This window comes from Lotus japonicus, chromosome 4 (genome assembly GCF_012489685.1).
Source record: "Lotus japonicus ecotype B-129 chromosome 4, LjGifu_v1.2".
Taxonomy (NCBI): domain Eukaryota; kingdom Viridiplantae; phylum Streptophyta; class Magnoliopsida; order Fabales; family Fabaceae; genus Lotus; species Lotus japonicus.
Genome location: NC_080044.1, coordinates 2,841,553 through 2,863,571, shown reverse-complemented (window position 1 = coordinate 2,863,571; position 22,019 = coordinate 2,841,553). Strand labels below are relative to the sequence as shown.

At 38.3% G+C, this 22,019-nt stretch overlaps 3 protein-coding genes across 3 annotated transcripts; 1 reads left to right on the top strand and 2 right to left on the bottom strand.

Moving 5' to 3' along the window:
* The first annotated feature begins 438 nt into the window (after window positions 1–438).
* LOC130715360 (40S ribosomal protein S14-like) lies at window positions 439–2,645 on the top strand. The gene is made up of 6 exons (XM_057565444.1): window positions 439–590; window positions 851–970; window positions 1,060–1,105; window positions 1,657–1,742; window positions 1,928–2,057; window positions 2,325–2,645. Exons 1-6 carry the CDS (start codon window positions 588–590, stop codon window positions 2,390–2,392), a joined length of 453 nt encoding a protein of 150 aa, XP_057421427.1. The 5' UTR covers window positions 439–587; the 3' UTR covers window positions 2,393–2,645.
* An 8,424-nt stretch (window positions 2,646–11,069) lies between these two features.
* On the bottom strand, window positions 11,070–15,205 carry LOC130712083 (pre-rRNA-processing protein esf1). Its single transcript, XM_057561916.1, has 7 exons — window positions 14,508–15,205; window positions 14,318–14,389; window positions 13,953–14,176; window positions 13,296–13,458; window positions 13,088–13,216; window positions 12,000–12,694; window positions 11,070–11,623 (listed from the first exon to the last, which is right to left on the bottom strand). Exons 1-7 carry the CDS (start codon window positions 15,054–15,056, stop codon window positions 11,323–11,325), a joined length of 2,133 nt encoding a protein of 710 aa, XP_057417899.1. The 5' UTR covers window positions 15,057–15,205; the 3' UTR covers window positions 11,070–11,322.
* A 1,441-nt stretch (window positions 15,206–16,646) lies between these two features.
* On the bottom strand, window positions 16,647–20,323 carry LOC130713973 (alkaline ceramidase TOD1-like). Its single transcript, XM_057563796.1, has 4 exons — window positions 20,025–20,323; window positions 19,732–19,935; window positions 18,025–18,585; window positions 16,647–17,115 (listed from the first exon to the last, which is right to left on the bottom strand). Exons 1-4 carry the CDS (start codon window positions 20,275–20,277, stop codon window positions 16,763–16,765), a joined length of 1,371 nt encoding a protein of 456 aa, XP_057419779.1. The 5' UTR covers window positions 20,278–20,323; the 3' UTR covers window positions 16,647–16,762.
* Window positions 20,324–22,019: the final 1,696 nt, after the last annotated feature.

Genomic DNA, 22,019 nt, shown 5'->3' with positions numbered 1-22,019 from the left:
TTGTTTACGATTAATTAAACATATCTTTCATTTTTTTTTCTCAACATTTCCTTAGTATAAAGTTTGGTATAATAGTTTTATGTATTAGGTCTGATAGGAAAAAAATGATAAATTTTAATAATATCCAATGTTTGGCCATGCATGATATAGCTTATAGCTTATTATATCATTTAAAAAAACTTTATCAAATAATGAACTTTTAAAACCATTTGATAGCATTATCAAATGGCTTAACTATGTTTTAAGTCTTTGACTTTATAAGACGAATCGAATTGGATCGCTTGACAATTTTTTTTTAAATGTATTATTTTTTTGGTACATCGGAAAAGTAAATTTTGTGCATAAGTTACTAAGTTATTAAACTTTTTTTTGTCTTTTTTTTCTAACATTTTTTTTTGGACAAACATGTTTTTTCTAACATTTGAATCTGTAGCTTCATCTCTTGGTTTCATATGGCCCAACAAGTCTTCAAAGCCCATATACAGAAAAAGTTAGTCATAAATTTCACTCTACTATAGAACCCTAATTCAGAGTCTCTGTCCAGCTGCTCCGATCTGACCTCCAAAACCTAGCTTCCAACCAACAACATGGTACGCCGATTCTGCTTACATTCGAATCGCTCCTTGCTTTTGATCTTAATTTTCCGTTATGATAACCTAACTTGCTTCGATTTCAGAATTTTTTTTCTCTATTTGTTGTTATTTTCATGTTCTGATTAATGGGTCTTGTGAAATAGTTCAGAGTGAAACAATGGTGATCTGTTTTGTTAAGAGTTTAGCTTTGGATTTGTGTAGTTTTAGGTGGTATACGAATTCAATTGCTGACATGTTCTGGTTTTTACCTACTTTAGTCGAAGAGAAAGGTTAGAGAGCCTAAGGAGGATAACGTGACTCTTGGTCCTGCTGTTAGAGATGGAGAGCATGTTTTTGGCGTGGCACGCATTTTTGCATCATTCAATGATACCTTCATTGTGAGTAAAACCTGTTTTCCTTGTATCCCTGATTGTGGCTTAGTGTTTTTGGAATTCTTGTTTTAATTGGATTGTTTGTTTGAGTGCAGCATGTGACTGATTTGTCTGGGAGAGAAACACTTGTCCGCATTACCGGTAAGTGTGTTTATCTTAACCTTGTTGGTGGAACAGGAAATAGTCCATTGATTATTTTCATTGACTGTCTACCTTTTGTTTTCCACTTTTTATGTTTTTAGTTTTTTGTTTTGCATATTGAAATAGGAATTGGCTAACCTTTGACCTAAGGGCACAGTTTAAGGAATCAAATTTTGAAGTTTTTACTTGAAAAGTTGTTTGATGTGATGAGTGCAATGCCATAATTTATATGAAAATTTTCTTTTTTTCATTTTTTCCCCTTTGCTTTTCCTTCCTAACAATATATCTCTTGTTTGCCAGATTTTTAGATGTATAAACTTTTTTGACTTTCAACTTATTGACACATGCTGATTATCTTAGATGTGAAGACTTGCAGTTACAAATTTAGTTTTACGTTGTCTTGAGGATTTTGATATTTTGATATTCCATATTTGCAAAAACTTAGTTTTCACTTATATATGGGAAGATAACATTTTCAAGAGTCTGATTTTTTTTATTAGTGTGTAGTGTTTGGCATTCTCTTATGTAACTTCAACTTTGTCTATGTTCAGGTGGAATGAAGGTCAAGGCTGACAGAGATGAGTCATCTCCATATGCTGCTATGCTTGCTGCTCAAGATGTTGCTACCAGATGCAAGGTATTTGGATTTATTCTAACCTAGTTTTTCATAGCTCATGATAAGATGCTGCTTGTGTTTATAAATTAGGTAGAATACCAGAAAGTTTATTGTCCTAGTCCTAGTATCAATTTCCTTTTCTCATGGTTTATTTTCTTCTTTACTGTCAAATTTTGTTGTTTTGAATTCTGTGCGTTCTTGTGCAGGAGTTGGGCATAACAGCTCTTCATATCAGGCTCCGCGCAACTGGCGGAAACAAGACCAAAACACCTGGTCCAGGTGCTCAAGCTGCTCTCCGTGCTTTGGCTCGGTCTGGAATGAAAATCGGTCGCATAGGTATGCTGTTTTATGGATACTCTGTGAACTTGAATTCCCTCCTTTGTTAAACAGCTGTTATGCACTCTGTTATAGTCTTCACTTCTCTTTTAAATCTATGTTGTGTATGTAAATCTTGCATGATTTATTTGTATGAAGTGTTAGTTTCCTGTTTTCCTTGATTTTTCCTGAAACTTTACATTTGTCACTGCATTTTAGAGTTTGGTTCTCTTATTTGATTTAATTTTTATGACTTTTGTTGAGTAAATTTTTTATTTTTATTTTCAGAGGATGTGACCCCAATTCCTTCAGATAGCACTCGTAGAAAGAGTGGTAGAAGGGGTAGGAGGCTCTGAGTTTGCTACTGGAGTTTGCTACTGGAGTATGGCTGGAGCTACTTTTTTTGTCACTGTTTTGTTTCTTTTTCCGGGCTGTATTATGACATGTTGAAATTGAAATCTAGTCGAAGTTGGATTTTGCAACTTTTTTGAACGACTTTTGTGTTAGCCAACTCCCAACTCTTGAATTCATCTAGATATTATTATAGTCAGACAATTACTCGTGTTGCTTCGAGATTTCCTATAAATCTTCATTCGTCTTGCCATTAAATATTTTTGCAATGGTATTTAGTAGGAGTAGGAGTAGTAACTGCATGAGGAAAATCTGTCTTAGTATTGCAATAGCTGCTAAAGTAAGAAAAGATCACAACTTGGTGAAACACTATTTGAAACTATGGTACTTACGGAATAGTCACGAAATAGAATAAGTGATTAGGAGGATTATTATCATTATAGAATGAATATATTTTAAAGTCATTGAGATTATATTTACTTCAACTTAAGTCTTAAAAAGAGTTTTTTTCGTTTCAATTTATACCAAGATTTGAGATTGTTAAGAAATCTTGCTCTGAATTTGTATAGCTAGAGAAAGGAAATTTGCTATTTTAGTTATGAAATTATTATTTCGCTGTTTCTTGCAATCCCAAGGAAGTTTAATATACTGGAGCTGTATAATGGTTAGATGAAAGTGAAAAATGTGTACAATACATTTCAAATTTTTAATATTTGTTTTTACCTATAAAAATCACGATCTTAAGATTGATGAAGTACTCTCATGGCCTAAGTGATGCTAGACTTCCAATTAATAAAAGAAACGTATCTTAACAACAATTGCAACAACAAAAGTTTTTTCCTACTTAATAATGTTGATTTTATGAAACACACTATATCATTGAGCTCGATAGAAAACCAAATTATGAGAAAAACTATTGGTAATGAAATTATCTTTGACAATATCTTCTCATGTTATTTTATGTTCTGCTTAGTCCTTACCTCTCTCTGCAGGATTGAAAATCATGTTACCAACTCTTTCTCATGGTGCTTCAATGAGTTTTCTTTGTACATGTCTATACCACTTTAGTCGGTTTTCCACCATCTCTACAATAGGCACCACTCTAATATTTTATCTAATCCACTCATTGCATATCTTATTATTTCTAGTGTGCCTACTCATCCATTTTAACATTCTTATTTCTGCTACTCTAACTTTTTTTTCTCATGTTGTCTCGTTAAAGCTCAACATTTACTACCATAAAGTATAGTAGATCTTATCGTGATTCGGTAAAACTTTCCTTTAAGCTTTGTAGGTACTATGCGGTCACATGTGACTGATGTTTTTCTCCACTTTAACCACTCAGCTTGAATTTTATGTGTAGCATCCTTTTTAATTTTTCCATATCCAACATGTGGGTATCTTAACAACAAAATCTCTAGTATAGGAAACTGTGAACCAAAAATATCCTCTGCTAGGGTTTCAGAGAACACAGTGCGGTCTTCTCTCCTTGGGGGCTCCTCCCCCTTGGGGAGCCTTTTCTCCTCCTCTAGGGTGTTTTCATCTCCTGCTTGGTAGGTTTTCCCCACAATAGGTGGGTTTTCTTCCACAATAGGTGGATTTTCTTCCACAGTAGGTGGATTTAATCCCTAAATAAGTGGGTTTTTTGTGTTTGGGGCTTCATGTTCCTCTGGCCACCATGTTCCTCCGCCCCCGCCGCCCCTTCCTCCATCATGGCCACCTCCACTACCACTTATGCCTTGAAGTTACCAAGTCTCAATGCTCTGTAACCTCCACCACCATCCACCAACTGCGGATTCCATCGTTCATGACAGTATCTTGGTCTCATCCTTTCTTTCCTCTAGATCTGGTTTGTTGCGGGGCTTGACCCTGTCTTAAAGGTGTTGAACACCTGTGTTGATGATAGCCTTGTAGCAGAGATTGCTGACGGCAGAGCCGGCAAGGTATAAGAAGTGGCATTTAAAGCTGTACATATCAAATTTCCACTTCTGTTTGCAGCAGATCTACTTTGGAATTGAGCCATGGAGCTGCCGCTGATCCCCTCCACCACCGCTACTGTTCCGCTACCCTGGATAGGTTTGGAGACCCTGAAGGCTGGGGTTTGTCTGGCCCAGTCTTCATGGGCTCAGTGCAATTGGGCCTGTTTGTTTTGTTATTAACCTCCTAGTTCTAACTTTGAGTTAGGTGTATAGGAGTCATGTGCTCAAGTGTAAGAAACTGACCTGTAATTCTATGTGGGCTTGCCTAACCAGTTGTACTACCCTTTTGGGTTAAGGGCTGGCCCATGTTATCAATGAAATGTTTACCTTTGACAAAAAAAAAAATAAAAAAAATCTCTAGTATCTTTATCCTTGGACAACACCTTTGTTTTTTGACCACCGCTGGTTTTGTTACAAAAGAAAAAGATATGGCCTATTGTTTTTTGTTTGGTATCATGCAACATTGTTTGACTCAACAAGATTATTATGAGCGATACAGCTCTCGATTAAAGTATTTAAGTCAATTGCATACTCAGAAGACTATTGATTAAACTTTATGTGCTTGGTGGTAGGATGTTGTATTTAAGTTGTACTTAGGGTTGCAATGAATTCTTTTCACTCAAAGAGAATGTCCTTTGATTCGTGGTATATGCATGCTCGATTAGTTCCTCAGACAATGTATACACAATCTTATTGATCCTGCTGCGTAGTTTGCACCCTTAATTTCTGAATGCTATCACTTGAAGTAAACTAAATATTTTTCACTTGTCATTTATAAAACATAAATCAAACTCCACAATTTTATTCTTAATGCTATTTCACTATCACTTGAAGGAAACTCGGTTGGGTCACCTGTGTCCTGTGATGCAATATATATATTGTTTATAATTTTGTTTTCCACTTGTTTAGATTTTACATTCACCATTTCATAGTCCTATTCTAGTTTTTTATTCTTAAAAATATCGAGTCCTTTACTATTAGTCTCTCGCATAAAGTTCTAACGGCTTTAGCCCTTTTTCACAAAATGACACCATTTTAGTTCTTCCTGTTAGTCTTGTTCTGTTAGGAGTTGATATGGCTAACATAGCTCATCAATGTCACAGTATAATATGATATGATAACAGGTGTGAATTATAATAGTCTGGATCATCTAAGAATGATATTGATAAGAAATGCCAACTCTCAGCGACTCCCACTAATACCACCATCTTAAAATTATCCCCCAAAAGAACCACCTAATATTGATCTGTGCAAAAGCTAACCTGAAAACACTCTTCTACAACCCAAATTGGAAATCTCTCATCTGCTGATTACAAAGCTTTTCAAATTGATAGAGACTCGAATACTAAATGGGGAATGGGCCTAGGCAAGCCCAAGATATGGAAGGTTTATGTGAGAAAGAAAGGGAAAGGTGCTGAGGTGTCCAAGTTCCAGAAGAAAGGAGCGAGTTAGTTAGTTAGTATATAGAATAATGAGGTGTGGGGGTGAGAGAAGGGAGGATTACAATTCTGTTACAGAGAGAGAGATAGGAATCTTTCTGAGGGAGATAGCCATTTGAGCTGCTCTGGGTTGTTAGAGTATTCTAACAGCACATTCTATTTTTTCCTTACTGTAATTGTTGCTTATCAATCAATACAAGTGTATTTCAGTCTTTATCATCTCTAAAATTACCTGTTAGCTTCATCGGAACCTATCAATTGGTCCGACCTGCCGGATCAATACGCTCCTCAGGAACCAGTGTTAGTAGATGCCACCCAAGATGACTGATCGCATGGAAGCGCTGGAGACTCAGATGGGTACGGTGACCGCGACGCTGCAAGAGCTTGCACTCCAGATGCAGCAACAGAGCTTAGTTTTGACCGAACTGAGTAAGCAGATGGGCAAGAAAGTAGTCCACGAAGGCGAGGTCTCGACGGGTGAATCCAATGTGAGTGAATCACGTCTCGCCGGGAAGAAAGTGAAGCTGCCAGTGTTCGAAGGAGACGACCCAGTAGCTTGGATCACGAGAGCGGAGATCTATTTTGATGTGCAAGGAACCCCCGATGAACTTCGGGTGAAGCTCGCACGCTTGAGTATGGAAGGATCAACGATCCATTGGTTCAATCTGTTGATGGAAACAGAGGATGAACTTTCCTGGGAAAAACTCAAGCGAGCGTTGATCGCACGCTATGGAGGACGACGACTAGAAAACCCATTCGAAGAACTGTCGACGCTGAGGCAGCGCGGAAGTGTGGAGGAATTTGTGGAGGCTTTCGAGTTGCTGTCTTCTCAGGTAGGAAGGTTACCAGAAGATCAGTATTTGGGGTATTTCATGAGTGGGTTGAAACCACCGATCCGGCGACGGGTGCGAACGTTGAATCCCAGTACCCGTATGGAGATGATGAGAATCGCCAAGGATGTTGAGGAAGAACTCAAGGAAGAAGACGAAGACGAAGGGAAGCGGGTGATAAGGAAGAGCGGGTATGAACATTCGGGTCAAGGATTGGGCCGGGTCAGCCTCAAACAAGATTACAAGAGTGGGCTCGTCAATAGGGACATAACCATATTCACCAAACCGAGCGGGTCTAACCAAACCCGATCCCTAAGCTCTGCTGGGTCCCATGCGAATTCCTCTTCATCGATGGGTTCGACGGCGAGGAAGAGCGACGGCGATCACCGTGTTGGCTCGTCGGAGCGATGGAATGGGGTCAGACGCTTCCAGGTGGACGAAATCGCTGAACGAAGGGCTAAGGGGCTCTGTTTCAAGTGTGGGGGAAAATATCACCCACCTTGCACAAGTGCCCTGAACGTGCTATGAGAGTTTTAATTCTGGGAGATGGGGAAACCATGGACGAGGATGGCGAAATAGTGATGTTAGAAGAAGAAGCTGAGGAGATCGAAGAAGAAGAGACTGTAGAATGCAAATTGATGGGAGTTTTGGGGTGTATGGGAGAGCATCAGACTCAGACGATGAAGCTAGCTGGGCAGGTGGCCAATGTGGAACTTCTCATCCTCATTGACAGCGGGGCAAGCCACAACTTCATTTCCCCAAAGATAACTTCTGCTCTGGGTTTGGTAATCACTCCGATCACCACTAGGAGCATCAAGCTTGGGGATGGGCACAAAGTGGTAACCAGGGGAATATGTCGGGGAATCAAAGCAAAATTGGGAAGCATTGAGATCACAATAGATGCTCTGGTACTGGAATTAGGAGGACTGGACTTGGTACTGGGGGTGTCTTGGCTCAGTACACTGGGGAAGGTAATCATGGACTGGAAGCTCTTGACCATGCAGTTTGTGTATGGAGAGCAGGTGGTTCAATTGCAGGGTATGAGGGGAAAAGACAGCTATCAGAGTAATCTCCACTCTTTCTTGAGTGACACTCATGGCAGGGAGCAAATGGAGTGGTGGGGGCCACAACTCCAAGTTGTGGAAGCAACCAAGAAAGGCCATGAAATTCCTCAGGAACTGAGAGCTGTGCTAGCAGATTTCCATGAAGTGTTCACAAAGAAAATCCAACTGCCCCCTGTTAGGTCCAGAGTTCATCAGATTACTCTAAATCCTGAACATGGACCAATTAATGTCAGACCCTACAGATACCCTCATCATCAGAAAGAGGAAATTGAGAGGCAAGTGACTGAATTACTGGAGGCAGGAATCATAAGACCTAGCATGAGTTCTTTCTCAAGCCCTGTCATTTTAGTAAAGAAGAAAGACAAGAGCTGGAGGATGTGTGTGGACTACAGAGCTTTGAACAAGGCCACAATTCCAGATAAGTACCCAATCCCTATTGTTGATGAACTATTAGATGAGTTAAATGGAGCAGTCATTTTTTCAAAAATTGACCTGAAATCTGGTTACCATCAGATTAGAGTTCATGAGGAAGACATACCTAAAACGACATTTAGGACTCATAATGGTCACTATGAGTACCTTGTTATGCCTTTTGGGTTGATGAATGCCCCAACAACCTTTCAGGCCATCATGAATGACATCTTTAGGCCATATCTGAGGAAGTTTGTGTTAGTCTTCTTCGATGACATCTTGATTTACAGTAAGAGTTTGTTGGAGCACCGAGATCATTTGAAGCTAGTCTTGACAGTGTTATTGTCCAACAGTTTTGTAGCCAACCAATCTAAGTGCAAATTTGGGTGTGCACAAATAGATTATTTGGGCCATATCATCTCAGGGGCTGGTGTTTCAGTAGATCCTGAGAAAGTCCAATGCATTGTGGAGTGGCCAGAGCCCAAAAATGTAAAAGGAGTAAGGGGTTTCTTGGGCTTAACAGGGTACTATAGGAAGTTTATTAAGAATTATGGTAAGATGGCAAAACCCCTCACAGAGTTGACAAAAAAAGACAATTTCACTTGGGGAGAAGAGGCAAAGCAAGCTTTTCACAAATTGAAGACTGTCATGACAAGCTCACCTGTGTTGGCTCTTCCTGATTTTGACAAATCTTTTGAAGTGGAATGTGATGCAGCTGGGAGAGGCATTGGGGCTGTGTTGATGCAACAAAGACAGCCAATAGCCTACTTCAGCAAGGCCCTATCCAATGGCAATTTAACCAAGTCTGTATATGAGAAGGAGCTTATGGCTTTGGTTCTATGCATACAACACTGGAGACACTATTTGTTGGGGAAAGCTTTCACTGTGTACACTGACCACAAAAGCCTGAAACATTTCTTGCAACAAAAAATATCATCTCCTGATCAACAATGTTGGTTGGCAAAACTCCTTGGCTATCAGTTTGAAGTAAAGTACAAACCAGGCCAGGAAAATAAGGCTGCAGATGCTCTCTCTAGACGCGGTGATGAGAGTGATTTCTTTAGCCTAGTGTCTTTTCCCTTGTGGGATGATAGGAAGAAGCTACTGGAAGAGATAGCCTCTGACCCTTACATCAAGAATCTGCTACAGGACGTACAGCAAGACCCACAATCCAAACCGGGTTTCTCTGTCCTGCAAGGGGTGCTACTATATCAAGGCAGGCTAGTTCTATCCCCTACATCACCTTCAATTCCTTGGTTACTGCAGGAATATCATGGCTCTCCTACTGGGGGTCATTCAGGGTTCTTAAGGACTTATAGAAGGTTGGCTGAGTCTCTATACTGGGTGGGAATGCAAAGGACAGTGAGAGATTTTGTCAGGGCTTGCGATACCTGTCAGAGGCAGAAGTACAGTGCAATGTCACCAGGAGGGTTACTCCAACCTTTTCCTGTCCCCAATGCTGTTTGGGAGGATCTATCCTTAGACTTTATCATTGGCCTACCCAAGTCTAAGGGTTATGAAGCTATTTTGGTGGTAGTGGATAGGCTATCCAAGTACAGCCACTTCATCTTACTTAAACACCCTTACACTGCTAAGTCTATTGCTGAGGTTTTTGTCAGAGAAATAGTAAGACTTCATGGCATTCCAAATACTGTCATAAGTGACAGAGACCCCATCTTTGTGAGTCATTTCTGGTCTGAGCTTTTCAAGTTACAGGGGACCAAACTGAAAATGAGTTCATCATATCATCCTGAGACTGATGGTCAGACAGAAGTCATAAACAGATGTTTGGAAAGTTATTTAAGATGTTTTGCTTCAGATCATCCTAAAACTTGGTCCTTTTGGGTTCCTTGGGCTGAGTTCTGGTACAATTCTACATTCCATTGCTCAATTGGCCAAACCCCCTTTGAAGTGGTCTATGGCAGAAAAGCACCACCCATCATCAGGTTTCTTACCAATGAGACAAAGGTAGCTGCTGTTGCTTTGGAGTTAAGTGAGAGGGATGAGGCCCTAAAGCAACTCAGGACACATTTACAAAGAGCTCAGGAACAGATGGCTAGCTACGCTAATAAGAAGAGACGAGACTTGAGTTTTGACATAGGAGAATGGGTATTCCTCAAGCTCAGACCCCACAGGCAACATTCAGTGGTCAAGAGAATCAATCAGAAGCTGGCTGCTAGGTTCTATGGACCTTTCCAAATTGAAGACAAAATTGGAACTGTAGCCTATAAACTGAAATTACCAGTGGAATCAAGGATTCATCCTGTCTTCCATGTCTCCCTTCTAAAAAGGGCCATAGGCAACTATCAGGTGCAGGGACAGCTACCTACTGATTTGGGTATTGAGGAAGCTACTGACATTTATCCTGAGGCAATACTAGGTACCAGGATCATCAGACAAGGTGACAGCGAGGTCCATCAAAGTTTAATCAAGTGGAAGAACAGATCTATAGATGATGTTACTTGGGAAGATAATGAGGTCTTAGCTGGTCAATTCCCTGAATTCTGCCTTGAGGACAAGGCTGTTTCTAAAGAGGGGGGAATTGATAGAGACTCGAATACTAAATGGGGAATGGGCCTAGGCAAGCCCAAGATATGGAAGGTTTATGTGAGAAAGAAAGGGAAAGGTGCTGAGGTGTCTAAGTTCCAGAAGAAAGGAGCGAGTTAGTTAGTTAGTATATAGAATAATGAGGTGTGGGGGTGAGAGAAGGGAGGATTACAATTCTGTTATAGAGAGAGAGATAGGAATCTTTCTGAGGGAGATAGCCATTTGAGCTGCTCTGGGTTGTTAGAGTATTCTAACAGCACATTCTATTTTTTCCTTACTGTAATTGCTGCTTATCAATCAATACAAGTGTATTTCAGTCTTTATCATCTCTAAAATTACCTGTTAGCTTCATCAGAACCTATCACAAATGACTCCAATGGTACAAACCAAAAGGAGTTCCAAATTTCAACTGTGCCTGATAAATATCCACCTACTTTATAACAAAAAAATAAGCATTATATGGATTCAAAATTTCAAATGAATAATTAGGTCGCAAATAAGAGACACTCAAGAAAGTTCATAACAAAAAACTCAAACTAGCCGAACCTCTATTAATTTAATCTCAATCTTCTATCACATTTTCTATCTAACTTTTCATTCATAATAACCAGCATTTCGTTGGTTTCCAGCATTCAAGGGTGTGGATTGAACCACGAGGTTGAGAACTAGTGCCTCTTTTTCTCCATAGCTTTACGATGTGATTTTCCATCTTTCCTTGTCTTACCATCAGATGATAAGTGAACTTGCTTTGACTTCATCTTAATGGATTTAACCAAAGATGATAACTCATACTCATCTTTCTTTGATTTCGAAACATCTAATCCTTCCTCACCCTTCTGCATCATGCCAGAATCATCAGAAGGCAACTGTGTTCCTTTGGGAAGCTTTGTAGGTTCCCTTTCTGCTGGCGGTTCCATATGACCCTTCTGCTGCTTCTGTGCTAGCTGCCTCGCATATGATGCACTCCTGCAAGAATCCACAATTATATTTATAAAAAAATAAAACTAACTGGCTACAATACATGAAAAACAGCATATACAGGCTTCTTTAATGGAAAAAAGTACAGTTTTTATAAATAGGTTGATGTCAGGCAGTTAATATCCATTGAAGAAGTTCTGTAATTTGGTTGGGTGATTATTATTCAATATATTTTGGAACCTACCAATAGATGGTAGATTTATTATGCCAAGAAAAACATTTTAAATATAAGACAAAACTATCCAGGTTTACCCAATGGGAGAGAAATAGTCAGGATGAAAAATTGAAGCACTTTCTCACTGTTTCTCTGCTATTTACAATGAACTGTTTATTAGAATAACAAGCAGTATATAACAGAACATACCATTTAAACTGTGGGCTGGTGGGATCAATTGCAAAGTCAGGTCTATAAAGAGCAGCAAAACGTGGATCCTCATACGCACTGTTTGGTATTTTCCCTTCATCAATAGCATTCTCCGTATTTTTGCCCTTTCCTTTTTTATGTTTTAGGTTAAAACCCTTGAGACCAGTATCTGTCCCTTTGTCATCAGCAAGCAATAGTTCAAGCTCTTCTTTACTTGCTTCGTTTACCCCATCCATATCCTCAAGGTCATGATCTTTGTCAATTTTACTTTTCTTCCTCTTCTCAACTACAGGTTCATCAATGAAGAAATCATCGGCATCTTCAGCAGCTTCTTGATCTGTATCATCGCCATCATCATCATCTGATGAAAACTTTGATTTGTTTTTCCTGGCCTTCTTTTTCTCACGTTTTTTCTTCAGATATGCATCCCAAACTGTTTCTGCTTTTTTATCCTTCTTTTCCATAATATGTCTGCTTAAATCTTCCAAACCTGTATTGAAGGTCACCTCCATATCCTGGACATCATCGTGTTCACCATCTTCATCTGAACCATCGCCTGAAAGGAGCAAAGCACGATACTTATCTCTCTTTTTCTCCTTTTTATCAGGCTGATCATCCGTCTCATTGTTATCCTCACCACCATCACTTTCACTCTCATCAGAAGTCAAGAATTCTTTCAATTCCATTTGTGCAAGCTAGTAGAGAAGAAGGGAAGAGAAGAAAAAAGTACAGTTAAGTATGAAGAAAATTGCAATAAATAAAAAACGACATACAAGAGTACAACAAGACTATCCATGCTTGTCAAGTTCTTCTGATTCCTAAATACATAACAAGGGAAAAAATAGACACATGTGCAGGATACATAGGTACTGCATGTTATTAAGGCATGCAAGTATGTTAATTAATGCATAACAGCATAGTTCATGAGCATATATGTATGTGCAAGACATGCATGTTACATGGAAATGACCAAACAGCGACAGAAGCTGTGAATACTCAAAGTCACAAACTTAGCCTACACAAGATTTTTGTCAAGAAAATGATTTGATCCACAAAGATAATAGAAGTTTATGACAAAGCATGCTGACCTGTTCATCAGTGAATTTCCGCTTCAAGGTCTTTGCTCGAAGAGGTTCATCCTCATCCCAAGAAAGATGAACTTTACTGTGCTGAAGCGCTCGAGAATAAAAATCTTTGCACTCATAGTTTGCAGGTGCCTAAGCAGAGAAAAAAGAGTCAATATCTGCCAATTATCATTATACTGCACAAATAAAATCATATATAAATGTTAAATACCTCCGTCACAACATCCCGAGGTGGCTGTTTGAATTCCATATCGTCTGGAATAAATCTTAAATCAAGTGGATTAGATGAATGTAGAAACTCAAGACCATCACATTCTTTGTAAATGTAACCTGCTGTGGTACTTGATTCACATTCCACCACAGCAAAATAGTACCTGGAGAGCCACAGAAAGAATCAAAATGCAGAGTGATAAAAGAGGAAAAAATGAGGAGTATATCACATAGTTAACACACATCTGTTAAAATATTGGAATCCTAAAAAACTTTTCTTTGTTATACATTATGGATACATGTATCTATCAGCAGAACAGTTAACAAACCCACTCATCACATAAAAGATATAATGACATGAATAGGACGTGAGACATGGTTCATGACCCTTGACATACAATACAAGTGAACAACAATGTGTTCCCATGTATTTTGGGAAGTGTGGTCTCCATCAAAATGCACACCAAAATATTGTTGAAAATACTGATCCCACACTAGATTATAAGAAAAGGGGCTTATAATCTAGTGCGGGATCAGTGTGTTCAACAATATTTTGGTGTCATACATGCGTTGAAACAAAAGGGGGCAATAAAGGTAGGAGGAAACAAAAAATTAAGAATATCATTGTCAATACATCATTAAGGTAGCAGTAATTTACCGCATCCTGCTCTTCTCATATGCACGCAGCTTCTCATTGACAACATCCTCATCGCCACTATCTTCATCACTATTTTCATTTTCATCATCAAATAGACCAACGGGCCCATGAACTTCCTCCTCTTTCATCCGTTGAATGCCAAACTCAGAAGGATAGACAGTCACCGATTTAATCATTCCATTAGGCGGAACAAATGAACTTAACAATACATACAAGTCAACAGCCTGCAACCCAAAATACAAGAAAATAAGAATGACACAGACACCATTTTCTCTTCACCTAACATAACATTCCAACTCCAAGCACTTAAATTAAAATTTTATCAATCACATCATTCAGCTCCACATTAGAGTTGAAATACCCACCTTGACATATCTCCAGTCCATGTTAACCACAGCAAGCCTATGAGTTTCATTCTCAATCTCAGCTACCTCTTCCTGCCCATAATAATAATCCAATAAAATCACCACCCAATCAATCAAAAAAAATAAACAGCATCACATCAAACAATTAACAATGAGAAAAACTCCAAATAAAGCACATAGATAACAGTACCTGCATTTCATCTACTTCCTCTTCTTCATCAATGTCTGTATCAGAACCAGTATCAGTATCTGTATCTACAGCAGATTCTGATTCATTGCTCTCATCTTCTGACTCATCTTCTGTATCATTATTAACTCCAATCAATCCCTCTTCTTCTTCTTCTTCTTCGCCGTCTTCGTCGTCCTCGTCATGACTACAAGCATGGTCTTCTTTCTCTTCTTCATCTTCTTCTTCCCTTTTGTAGTAATGGTGGAGTTGTGAGGCAGCGTTGGTGTTGTTCTTGGGCTTGCCCCTCTTGTCGATTGGTGCAGAAGAAGGTAAGAAATTCTTCTCAGTGAACATGCGGTCGAAGCGAGAATCAATGGCGACCTTGGTTTTGCGCTTCGGAGCATCGCGAAACCGAGGGTCGGTGTGCACCCGTGAGAATCGAGGGTCATCGATAACCGCCTTGCCATGACTGGGTGGTGGCGAAGGTTCTGAGTTTGAATCATCGTTACCCTTCTTCTTCTTCCCCTTTCCCTTGTTCTTCTTCTTCATGTCTGCGTTTCCCGACCCCATTGTGAAAGAGCACGGGGAACTTATGGCGGACAGAAGCTGCTGCGGTGAAAGAGGCGGCGTTGTGAACGGCGGAGGAGGATGGTCACAGGGCAGAGGATACGGCGGCGGAATACTGGTAGAGAGGAAAGGAGTGTCAAGCGTGAATGAAAGAAGTATAAAAGGGTACAAAACTTGACCTGAAACGACACAGTTTTAATCACTCTGAATCCTTGGATCCTGGCCGTTGGATTAAATGAAGGGTCCATATATATATATATATATATATTAATATTAGGAACTTTTTAATTTTATAAAAAAAATTGAAAATTGAAACCAATTTTAAAGGTTTTTCAATCTGACCCAGGATGGGGTAGCTCATTGACAACTCAAACTGAGTGCGTGAGAAGAGCTTTCAGGTTCGATCCTGACACAATATACTCTGGATGAGAGATGATGAGTTTTAATTATGACTAAATCTCGAATCTGTTAAGTGACTGTCATGAGTGTTTTCTGCCTTATTACTCCTTTTGTGTCAGACTTCTCCTACTTCATTGAAAAAGAGGGTATTCACTTGGCATTTTTAAGCCATTAAATATGCATTGTGTTTTTAGGGCCCGAAGCATTAGCTCCACATTCTTCGAAAAACCATCTCAGCAACATGGACATTCATAACAGTCCACTCTTTATCGGATATGATCGCTCATTAGCTTCTCAGACAGAAATATACAACTCAACTCTTAGTCTTAAACTTCATGTCATCGTCGACCTCAGGGATCCTGCTGTGACCAACATAGAGGTAGTACCCTCGTGTAAAACCCTAGGAATTGATTCTTAGTGAGTTATTGGTAGGCTATTTCACAAAACGTGTATCAGTAACTCATTATGTCGGGTGATCATTTCCCTCTTCCCTTCTTACCAGATGCATATGTATTAATGCCTCGTGACAATTGTGATACCAAGCCACAAGACTATTATTCATAGTACCACTATATCTCATAGTGTACTTTTAACCCTTTCTAATAGTGCAACACGACAATCATGCACAATGATTCCAACATCAGATATTAATATTAGGCACATCAACTTCTCACATTCATACAATCAACTATCATAATTCAAGTATGCATTTAGTAACACATGAGCAACAGTAATATGTTTTCCGTCATCTTAACGGACTACTTATATAGTTTGTACCAAGACAAGGTCTTATCCAACTCCCTTACGCGTCTTATGCCTTAGCTTGATGCCGGAAATGAATCCTGGTTATTATATTCACTAAGTTTCAACTAACTCAAGCAGTGTTTATCAGGTCCCAATTCTTAGAGTTTCTACAGCTGGCGGTGTACTAGTTTGTGCAGACTTTATTTTGGGTTCCCAGGTGGGGCAACCCAAGTCATTAATTAGTTTATTTTCCTCTTACTGTGTATTTTGAGGATCTTTAATTATGTACATACTATATACTTATGTTACAGTGTCCTTGCAACATCAATTTAGTCCTTCATCTTTGAGAGGGATAAAAAATAGTTTTCATATTTAAGGAATTAGAGTGAACAGAACTATCTTTAGATCAAAATGATGATTGATTCCACATTTTTAATTGCTAGTGTCCTTGAGTTTTTTTTTGTCTTAAAAACAAATCCAACCTAGATGTTCCAATTTTATCTTTGATTGTTTTATGGCCTCCCTTTTGAGATGGTTATTATCATTTCTTTACTTCTGGGGCAACATTAATGAGATTCACCCCACATCATGGAAAGATATTGTTGGCACTTGCTGCAACAGCTACCATTTACATACATCAAATTTGGTTCTGCCCTTTTAGTTTTTCCTGTCCTTGACAATTTCTTAGCAGTGGACCCATTACTTAGCCCGAGATTGTGTCTGAATTCCATTGTTACTTGTTCAAAAACTTCAACCTCAAACATGTTCAGCTTCAGTTTGGGGTTCATGTTGTCTCTGACAAATGCAAAGGCCAATTGGTCTCTTGGGTTAAAAGCCTCCAACTCATTGAATACAAGACATGAGAAGAGATTACTACCCAGTCCATGTTTCCTTAGGATCAGAGCACTGTCTGGCACATCTGCAAATCATATATCCTCAATAAACATCTATAAAAGAAAGTCAATTATATATCATATGGTATAAAAGCTTTTCTGAAGTTAACATTGTAAGTTTGGGTTGGATCAGTAAACCTACCTGAAAATTAACATAATTACATTCTTATGTTATGGTTGGATTGATGAGAGAGTGTAATAGGACAGAATGGAAGGATTGATGAGAGATTGAAAGAATTGAAAGGTGATGAAATCTTTCCATTACATTCCATTACTCCCATCAATTTTTGTGCACCCATATTTTTTTTGGTACATCGAAAAGATAAATTGCACCCGCCAAGAATCGATCCTTGGACCTCCCCTAGTCAACCCATATGTCACCCTGCTCCGAGCCTCCTACCACTTGAGCTGTCCTACAGCCCATACTTTGGATAGAAAGGGGTGGAACTAAACACTCATAATACTAAATTTATAAAATTATTTTTCAATCCCTATATATATTATATATTTAATACTAGTGTTTTTAAAATAAAGGTAATATATGGATAAAAAAAATATAATTCATTCAATTCCATCCATTATCTAAACAATAGGTGGACAAATATGTTTTGTTCCATAATAGAATATCCAAACAATATAAAGTGATTTTTATTCCGCTCCGTCCTATTCCACTAGTTCCATTATATTTCATTTTGTACGTTTTGTTATGTTTAATCAATCCAAGCATAGCCTTAAATATAAGCACTCAATTTATGAATAACAATTATTTCATGTCACATGAGATTATAAAGTGAAACCGTGTCAATCTATATCTTTATAAATATTAAGAGGATTCTACATGTTTAACACATGTAAAGATATAGATAAATACAAAATTTCACCGTGTCATGTGAAATTTTTACATGAGAGGATAATGATTCGTGTTGCTTGGTTACCTGAGACATAAGGCAACTTGCTAGGATTCCATGGTTGCAATCCATTTTCACAGTATGTCTCCATTTGCATCTTCAAGGCATTGATATCCCACCATTTCTTCCACCTTGCAGTTGCCATTGCTTCTTCCATGGTATGAACATAAAATGGGTGTTTTGATATAGCCATATCTGCATTCTCTGATATAACTAATGAATGAATCAATAGCAATGGATCAACCATTAGCTTCAACTTTGCATCTATCCAAATACTGAATTGGGAATTTGGGAAAAGTCTATGAACTAAATATTTTGGTATAACCCCATTCATTGCTGGGTTCAGATACAAATACTCCTTTGAGACCTTCACAACCCTCCATACACCAATCTTGTATTCACTTGATTTTCTGGAAATCAAATCATGATGCTCAAGCCGTTTGAGTGTAATATCATCTATGAATATGAAGAAACACACATTTTCTAATGTTTTGGATCCAAGGCCCTTCGGTTGCCGGATTTTATCATGGTCATTGAAGATTGCTGAAACAACAACTACATTTTTACACTTTTCCATGGCAATTCGATCTGCATCCAGCAATAAAAGATACAAATCAAATATAAAAGAACAGGAAAAATATTACGATTGATCTTATTCGGAAGAGTGAATAGTCATTTTAGTCTTTAACAATATAGGTTCGGCCACTATCATCTCCTACTAAGAAAATTGTTAAAATAGTCTCTGCACGATGAAACTGAATTTTAATTTAGTGTTGCGGGAACTAAAACGAATCATTTTTTTCATGTTTTAAAATTTACATTAAAAATTTTATTTTTCAATAACCAAATGGATTGCATTTTATCTTTCACAAACTATTTTACCTATTTTTTCATCTTTTCGGAGATTGAGTTCATCAACCGCATATCTTTCAAGGGACAAAATGTCTATTCACTCAGCCATCAAATAATATTTTTGATCTTCATAATATCAGTAATTCTGGAAACACGGTTTTTCAATATCCATTACTTTCAGTGGGAACATATAACCAACAAAATAGGTAATTCGAAAGGCTACTCTATTCCGGGAGGCTCCATAGCCCATCGCTCCCATGGTCGACTGAGCTGCGTCCCCTCCCGATCATACATAAAGTCGATTATCTTCTACCAACTAAGCTCGGGCTTGACTTGACCATACTAACCGGTCACCCGCAAGGGTAAGATCCCCATCTAATCACAGACTCTATGACCTAGCGGTAGGGGAGTAGGTGTGAGGCTCAAGGTCTAGTCCTCACTAACAAAAAACCGTTCGTCGTTTGATCATTGCGGACAGCTGGTGGTTAAGGTTATTGAGTAGGTGCACCCAAATTATAGGCACTCATGATACCCCTGGGCTACTTCGGCCTACGAACATTGCATATAAAGCTCTCTTATAAGAGGAGTTAGGTACATTGTCTAATCTTCGTAACTTAGAGATTTCCCTAAATGGCTCAGCCACTTACTTAGGCATCAGAGTGCCTTCTTAGGGACCCTCTCGGGCTCAGACACGGTGCTCGGAACTCCAACCCCTCCTCGTCACTCCCGCCAAGCAAAGCTCTCCACAACAAGGCTTCACCGCTTCCTCCTCAATCAACACCTTCACAGGTGATTTGACCGGCATTGTTCGATCAAATATTTACACAATCATTCACACACCCTCTCTCATTCATGCACACATAAAGAAGAAGCAGAACAAACCTGAATCACTAATTGGAAATTTTTTAAAAAACCCACATGGAACTTCTGTGCTATCATTTTGATGATCAAAATAAGAAAATCTCAAGTGGGTGCTGAGATTCCCACCAAAACTATCAGCATTCCCGTGCATATACCCCAACATCTTTGTGGAAGATGTAGAGCTCTTGCGGAAATTCTTTATCTCTTTCAAAACATCCCGGTAATCTAAACACAAAAACCAACACCCATTAGCCAAAAGATACGATATTTATCCAAAGGCGAAGAAAATTCAACAACTTTTTTCTGGCCAATACCTGAAAATAAAACAGGGGAAGAGCAGGAAGAGCGTGTGGTTGAGACAGCATACTTGTGCTCTCCATAGGAAGAAGGATAACTGATGAGAGAGGTTTGAATGGGATCAAATGGGGATGATCTGAAGAGGCATTTGGATTGGAAGGAAATAGTGTAAAGAGCAAGGAACAGAGATGTGAAGAGGTAGAACAGGGAAAAACAGAGGAGCTTTGATTGGATAATGAGAGGTTTTGAGATTGTTATTAGCTTCCCCATATAGTAATGCTTAGCTTTGATTTCTGTTCCTTAGATTTGATTTGCATTTCACTTTATCCATGGAACAAGGATAGAGAAGTGACATGATGATCTTCATTCTTCTATTAAAACCCACAAACATCCATTCATGGGACCTTTTTGCTAGCTGGTTCCATAACAAACTTGAATAAGTCAAGAATAATTCTATTATTTTAATAAAAAAAATATTCGTTTATTATTTGTAATATAAAATGTTGTTTGCACTATTGTAATCTATACAAACATTTGAAAATACAAACAAATATGGAGAATTACAAGGCATCTCTATAAAAAAAACAAAAATGGAGAACTCTTAGATCAGCTTTGGTAAAAATATTCAATGTATCATGTAATTTTTTGGTAATACGGTGATCAGTGTTGTAAAAGAGTAAAATCATTTGAGTCTTAAGGAAGATTAGTCTCATAAATATCAGTTGTGGAAAAAAATCACCTTTATTGATATTTTAAAGTTAAAAATTTAAAACTCAAAACTATGTTTTGAAATTATAGTGCACATAGCCAACAGGAATGCTTCGGAATAAAGGAAGGTGAATGATTGCTACTTTGCAAGTGTACAAAGTTGTCCGTAATAATAAATTATCGATCCCTCGAGGATTGTGATTCAATACTAATTATATTAACTTCTAGTATTTAGATTATGAAAATAAAAACCAATTTTAAGAATTTTGAAGATTGTATCAATTACTAATAAAAAGTAAAAGCGAAAATCAAATAGTTTAAGAAATCAGATGAGAAAGATAGTACTTGGGTCATGTTTCACCTATTCGGCTTATGCCTTTATTTTAACAATGTTCATATGAATTTAATAAGCTCCTCTACGGCGATTTAGCCTAAGATGTTGATAACTCATACGCCCTAGACTTTCAATTCAATTACTAAGTCTGTTTTACGAGCACCTAGACCAGGGAATTGAAGATTAAGTTCTATTTAAACTAGTCAACGCAATTAGGTTCTACTCTTGAATCAAGCAGTAGGGAACGCCTAATCTAATTGTTTCTTTATTTCTCTAATTCCTAATCAACTTCCGTTCTCATAAGAATCAGTAAATTACTCGCATGCATTCAAGTATAATCAAGATAAATTGAAACAACTACGTAGATTAATAAATAAAATTCATATGAAGCAAAGATTCGAATCAAAACATAATCCTAAAAAGGTTCCACACCCAAGTACTAAAAGAAGTTTAGCTAAACATGGCCATGAAAATTACCAAGAAATAAAGGAAGAACCTAATAACTCAATGGTGAATTGAAGCTTTTCTTCCTTCCCTATTCACGTCGTTCTCCTGCCTCTGTTCCGTTTTTTTCTCTTTTCTTCTATGCGTACTGGTCCCATATATATATTATATATATCTCTTCAATCTAGCAAAGAAACCTAATATATTTTATTCCCAAAATCTGATGTTCCTTCACGTGACCCCTTTATCACAAAAGGTGAAATCAAAATTAACTAAAAGTTGCCACGTGTCAGTTGCCAATTGGACCAAGCTTTAAGTGTGGAATCCAATACTTCACGGGTCACGGTCTTATGGTAGACCCCTAGCAAGATTAAGCCACGTGTCAGAGAACAAAGCAGCAGCCGTTGGATCTCCTGCGGGTGCATGATAGCTGTGTGGATCCTCAGCGCAGGATCTGCTCCTTTTTCCTGATTTTCTCTTTTCTTTTTATTCCGAAAATCCTAAATAAAATAACAAGATAACTCAA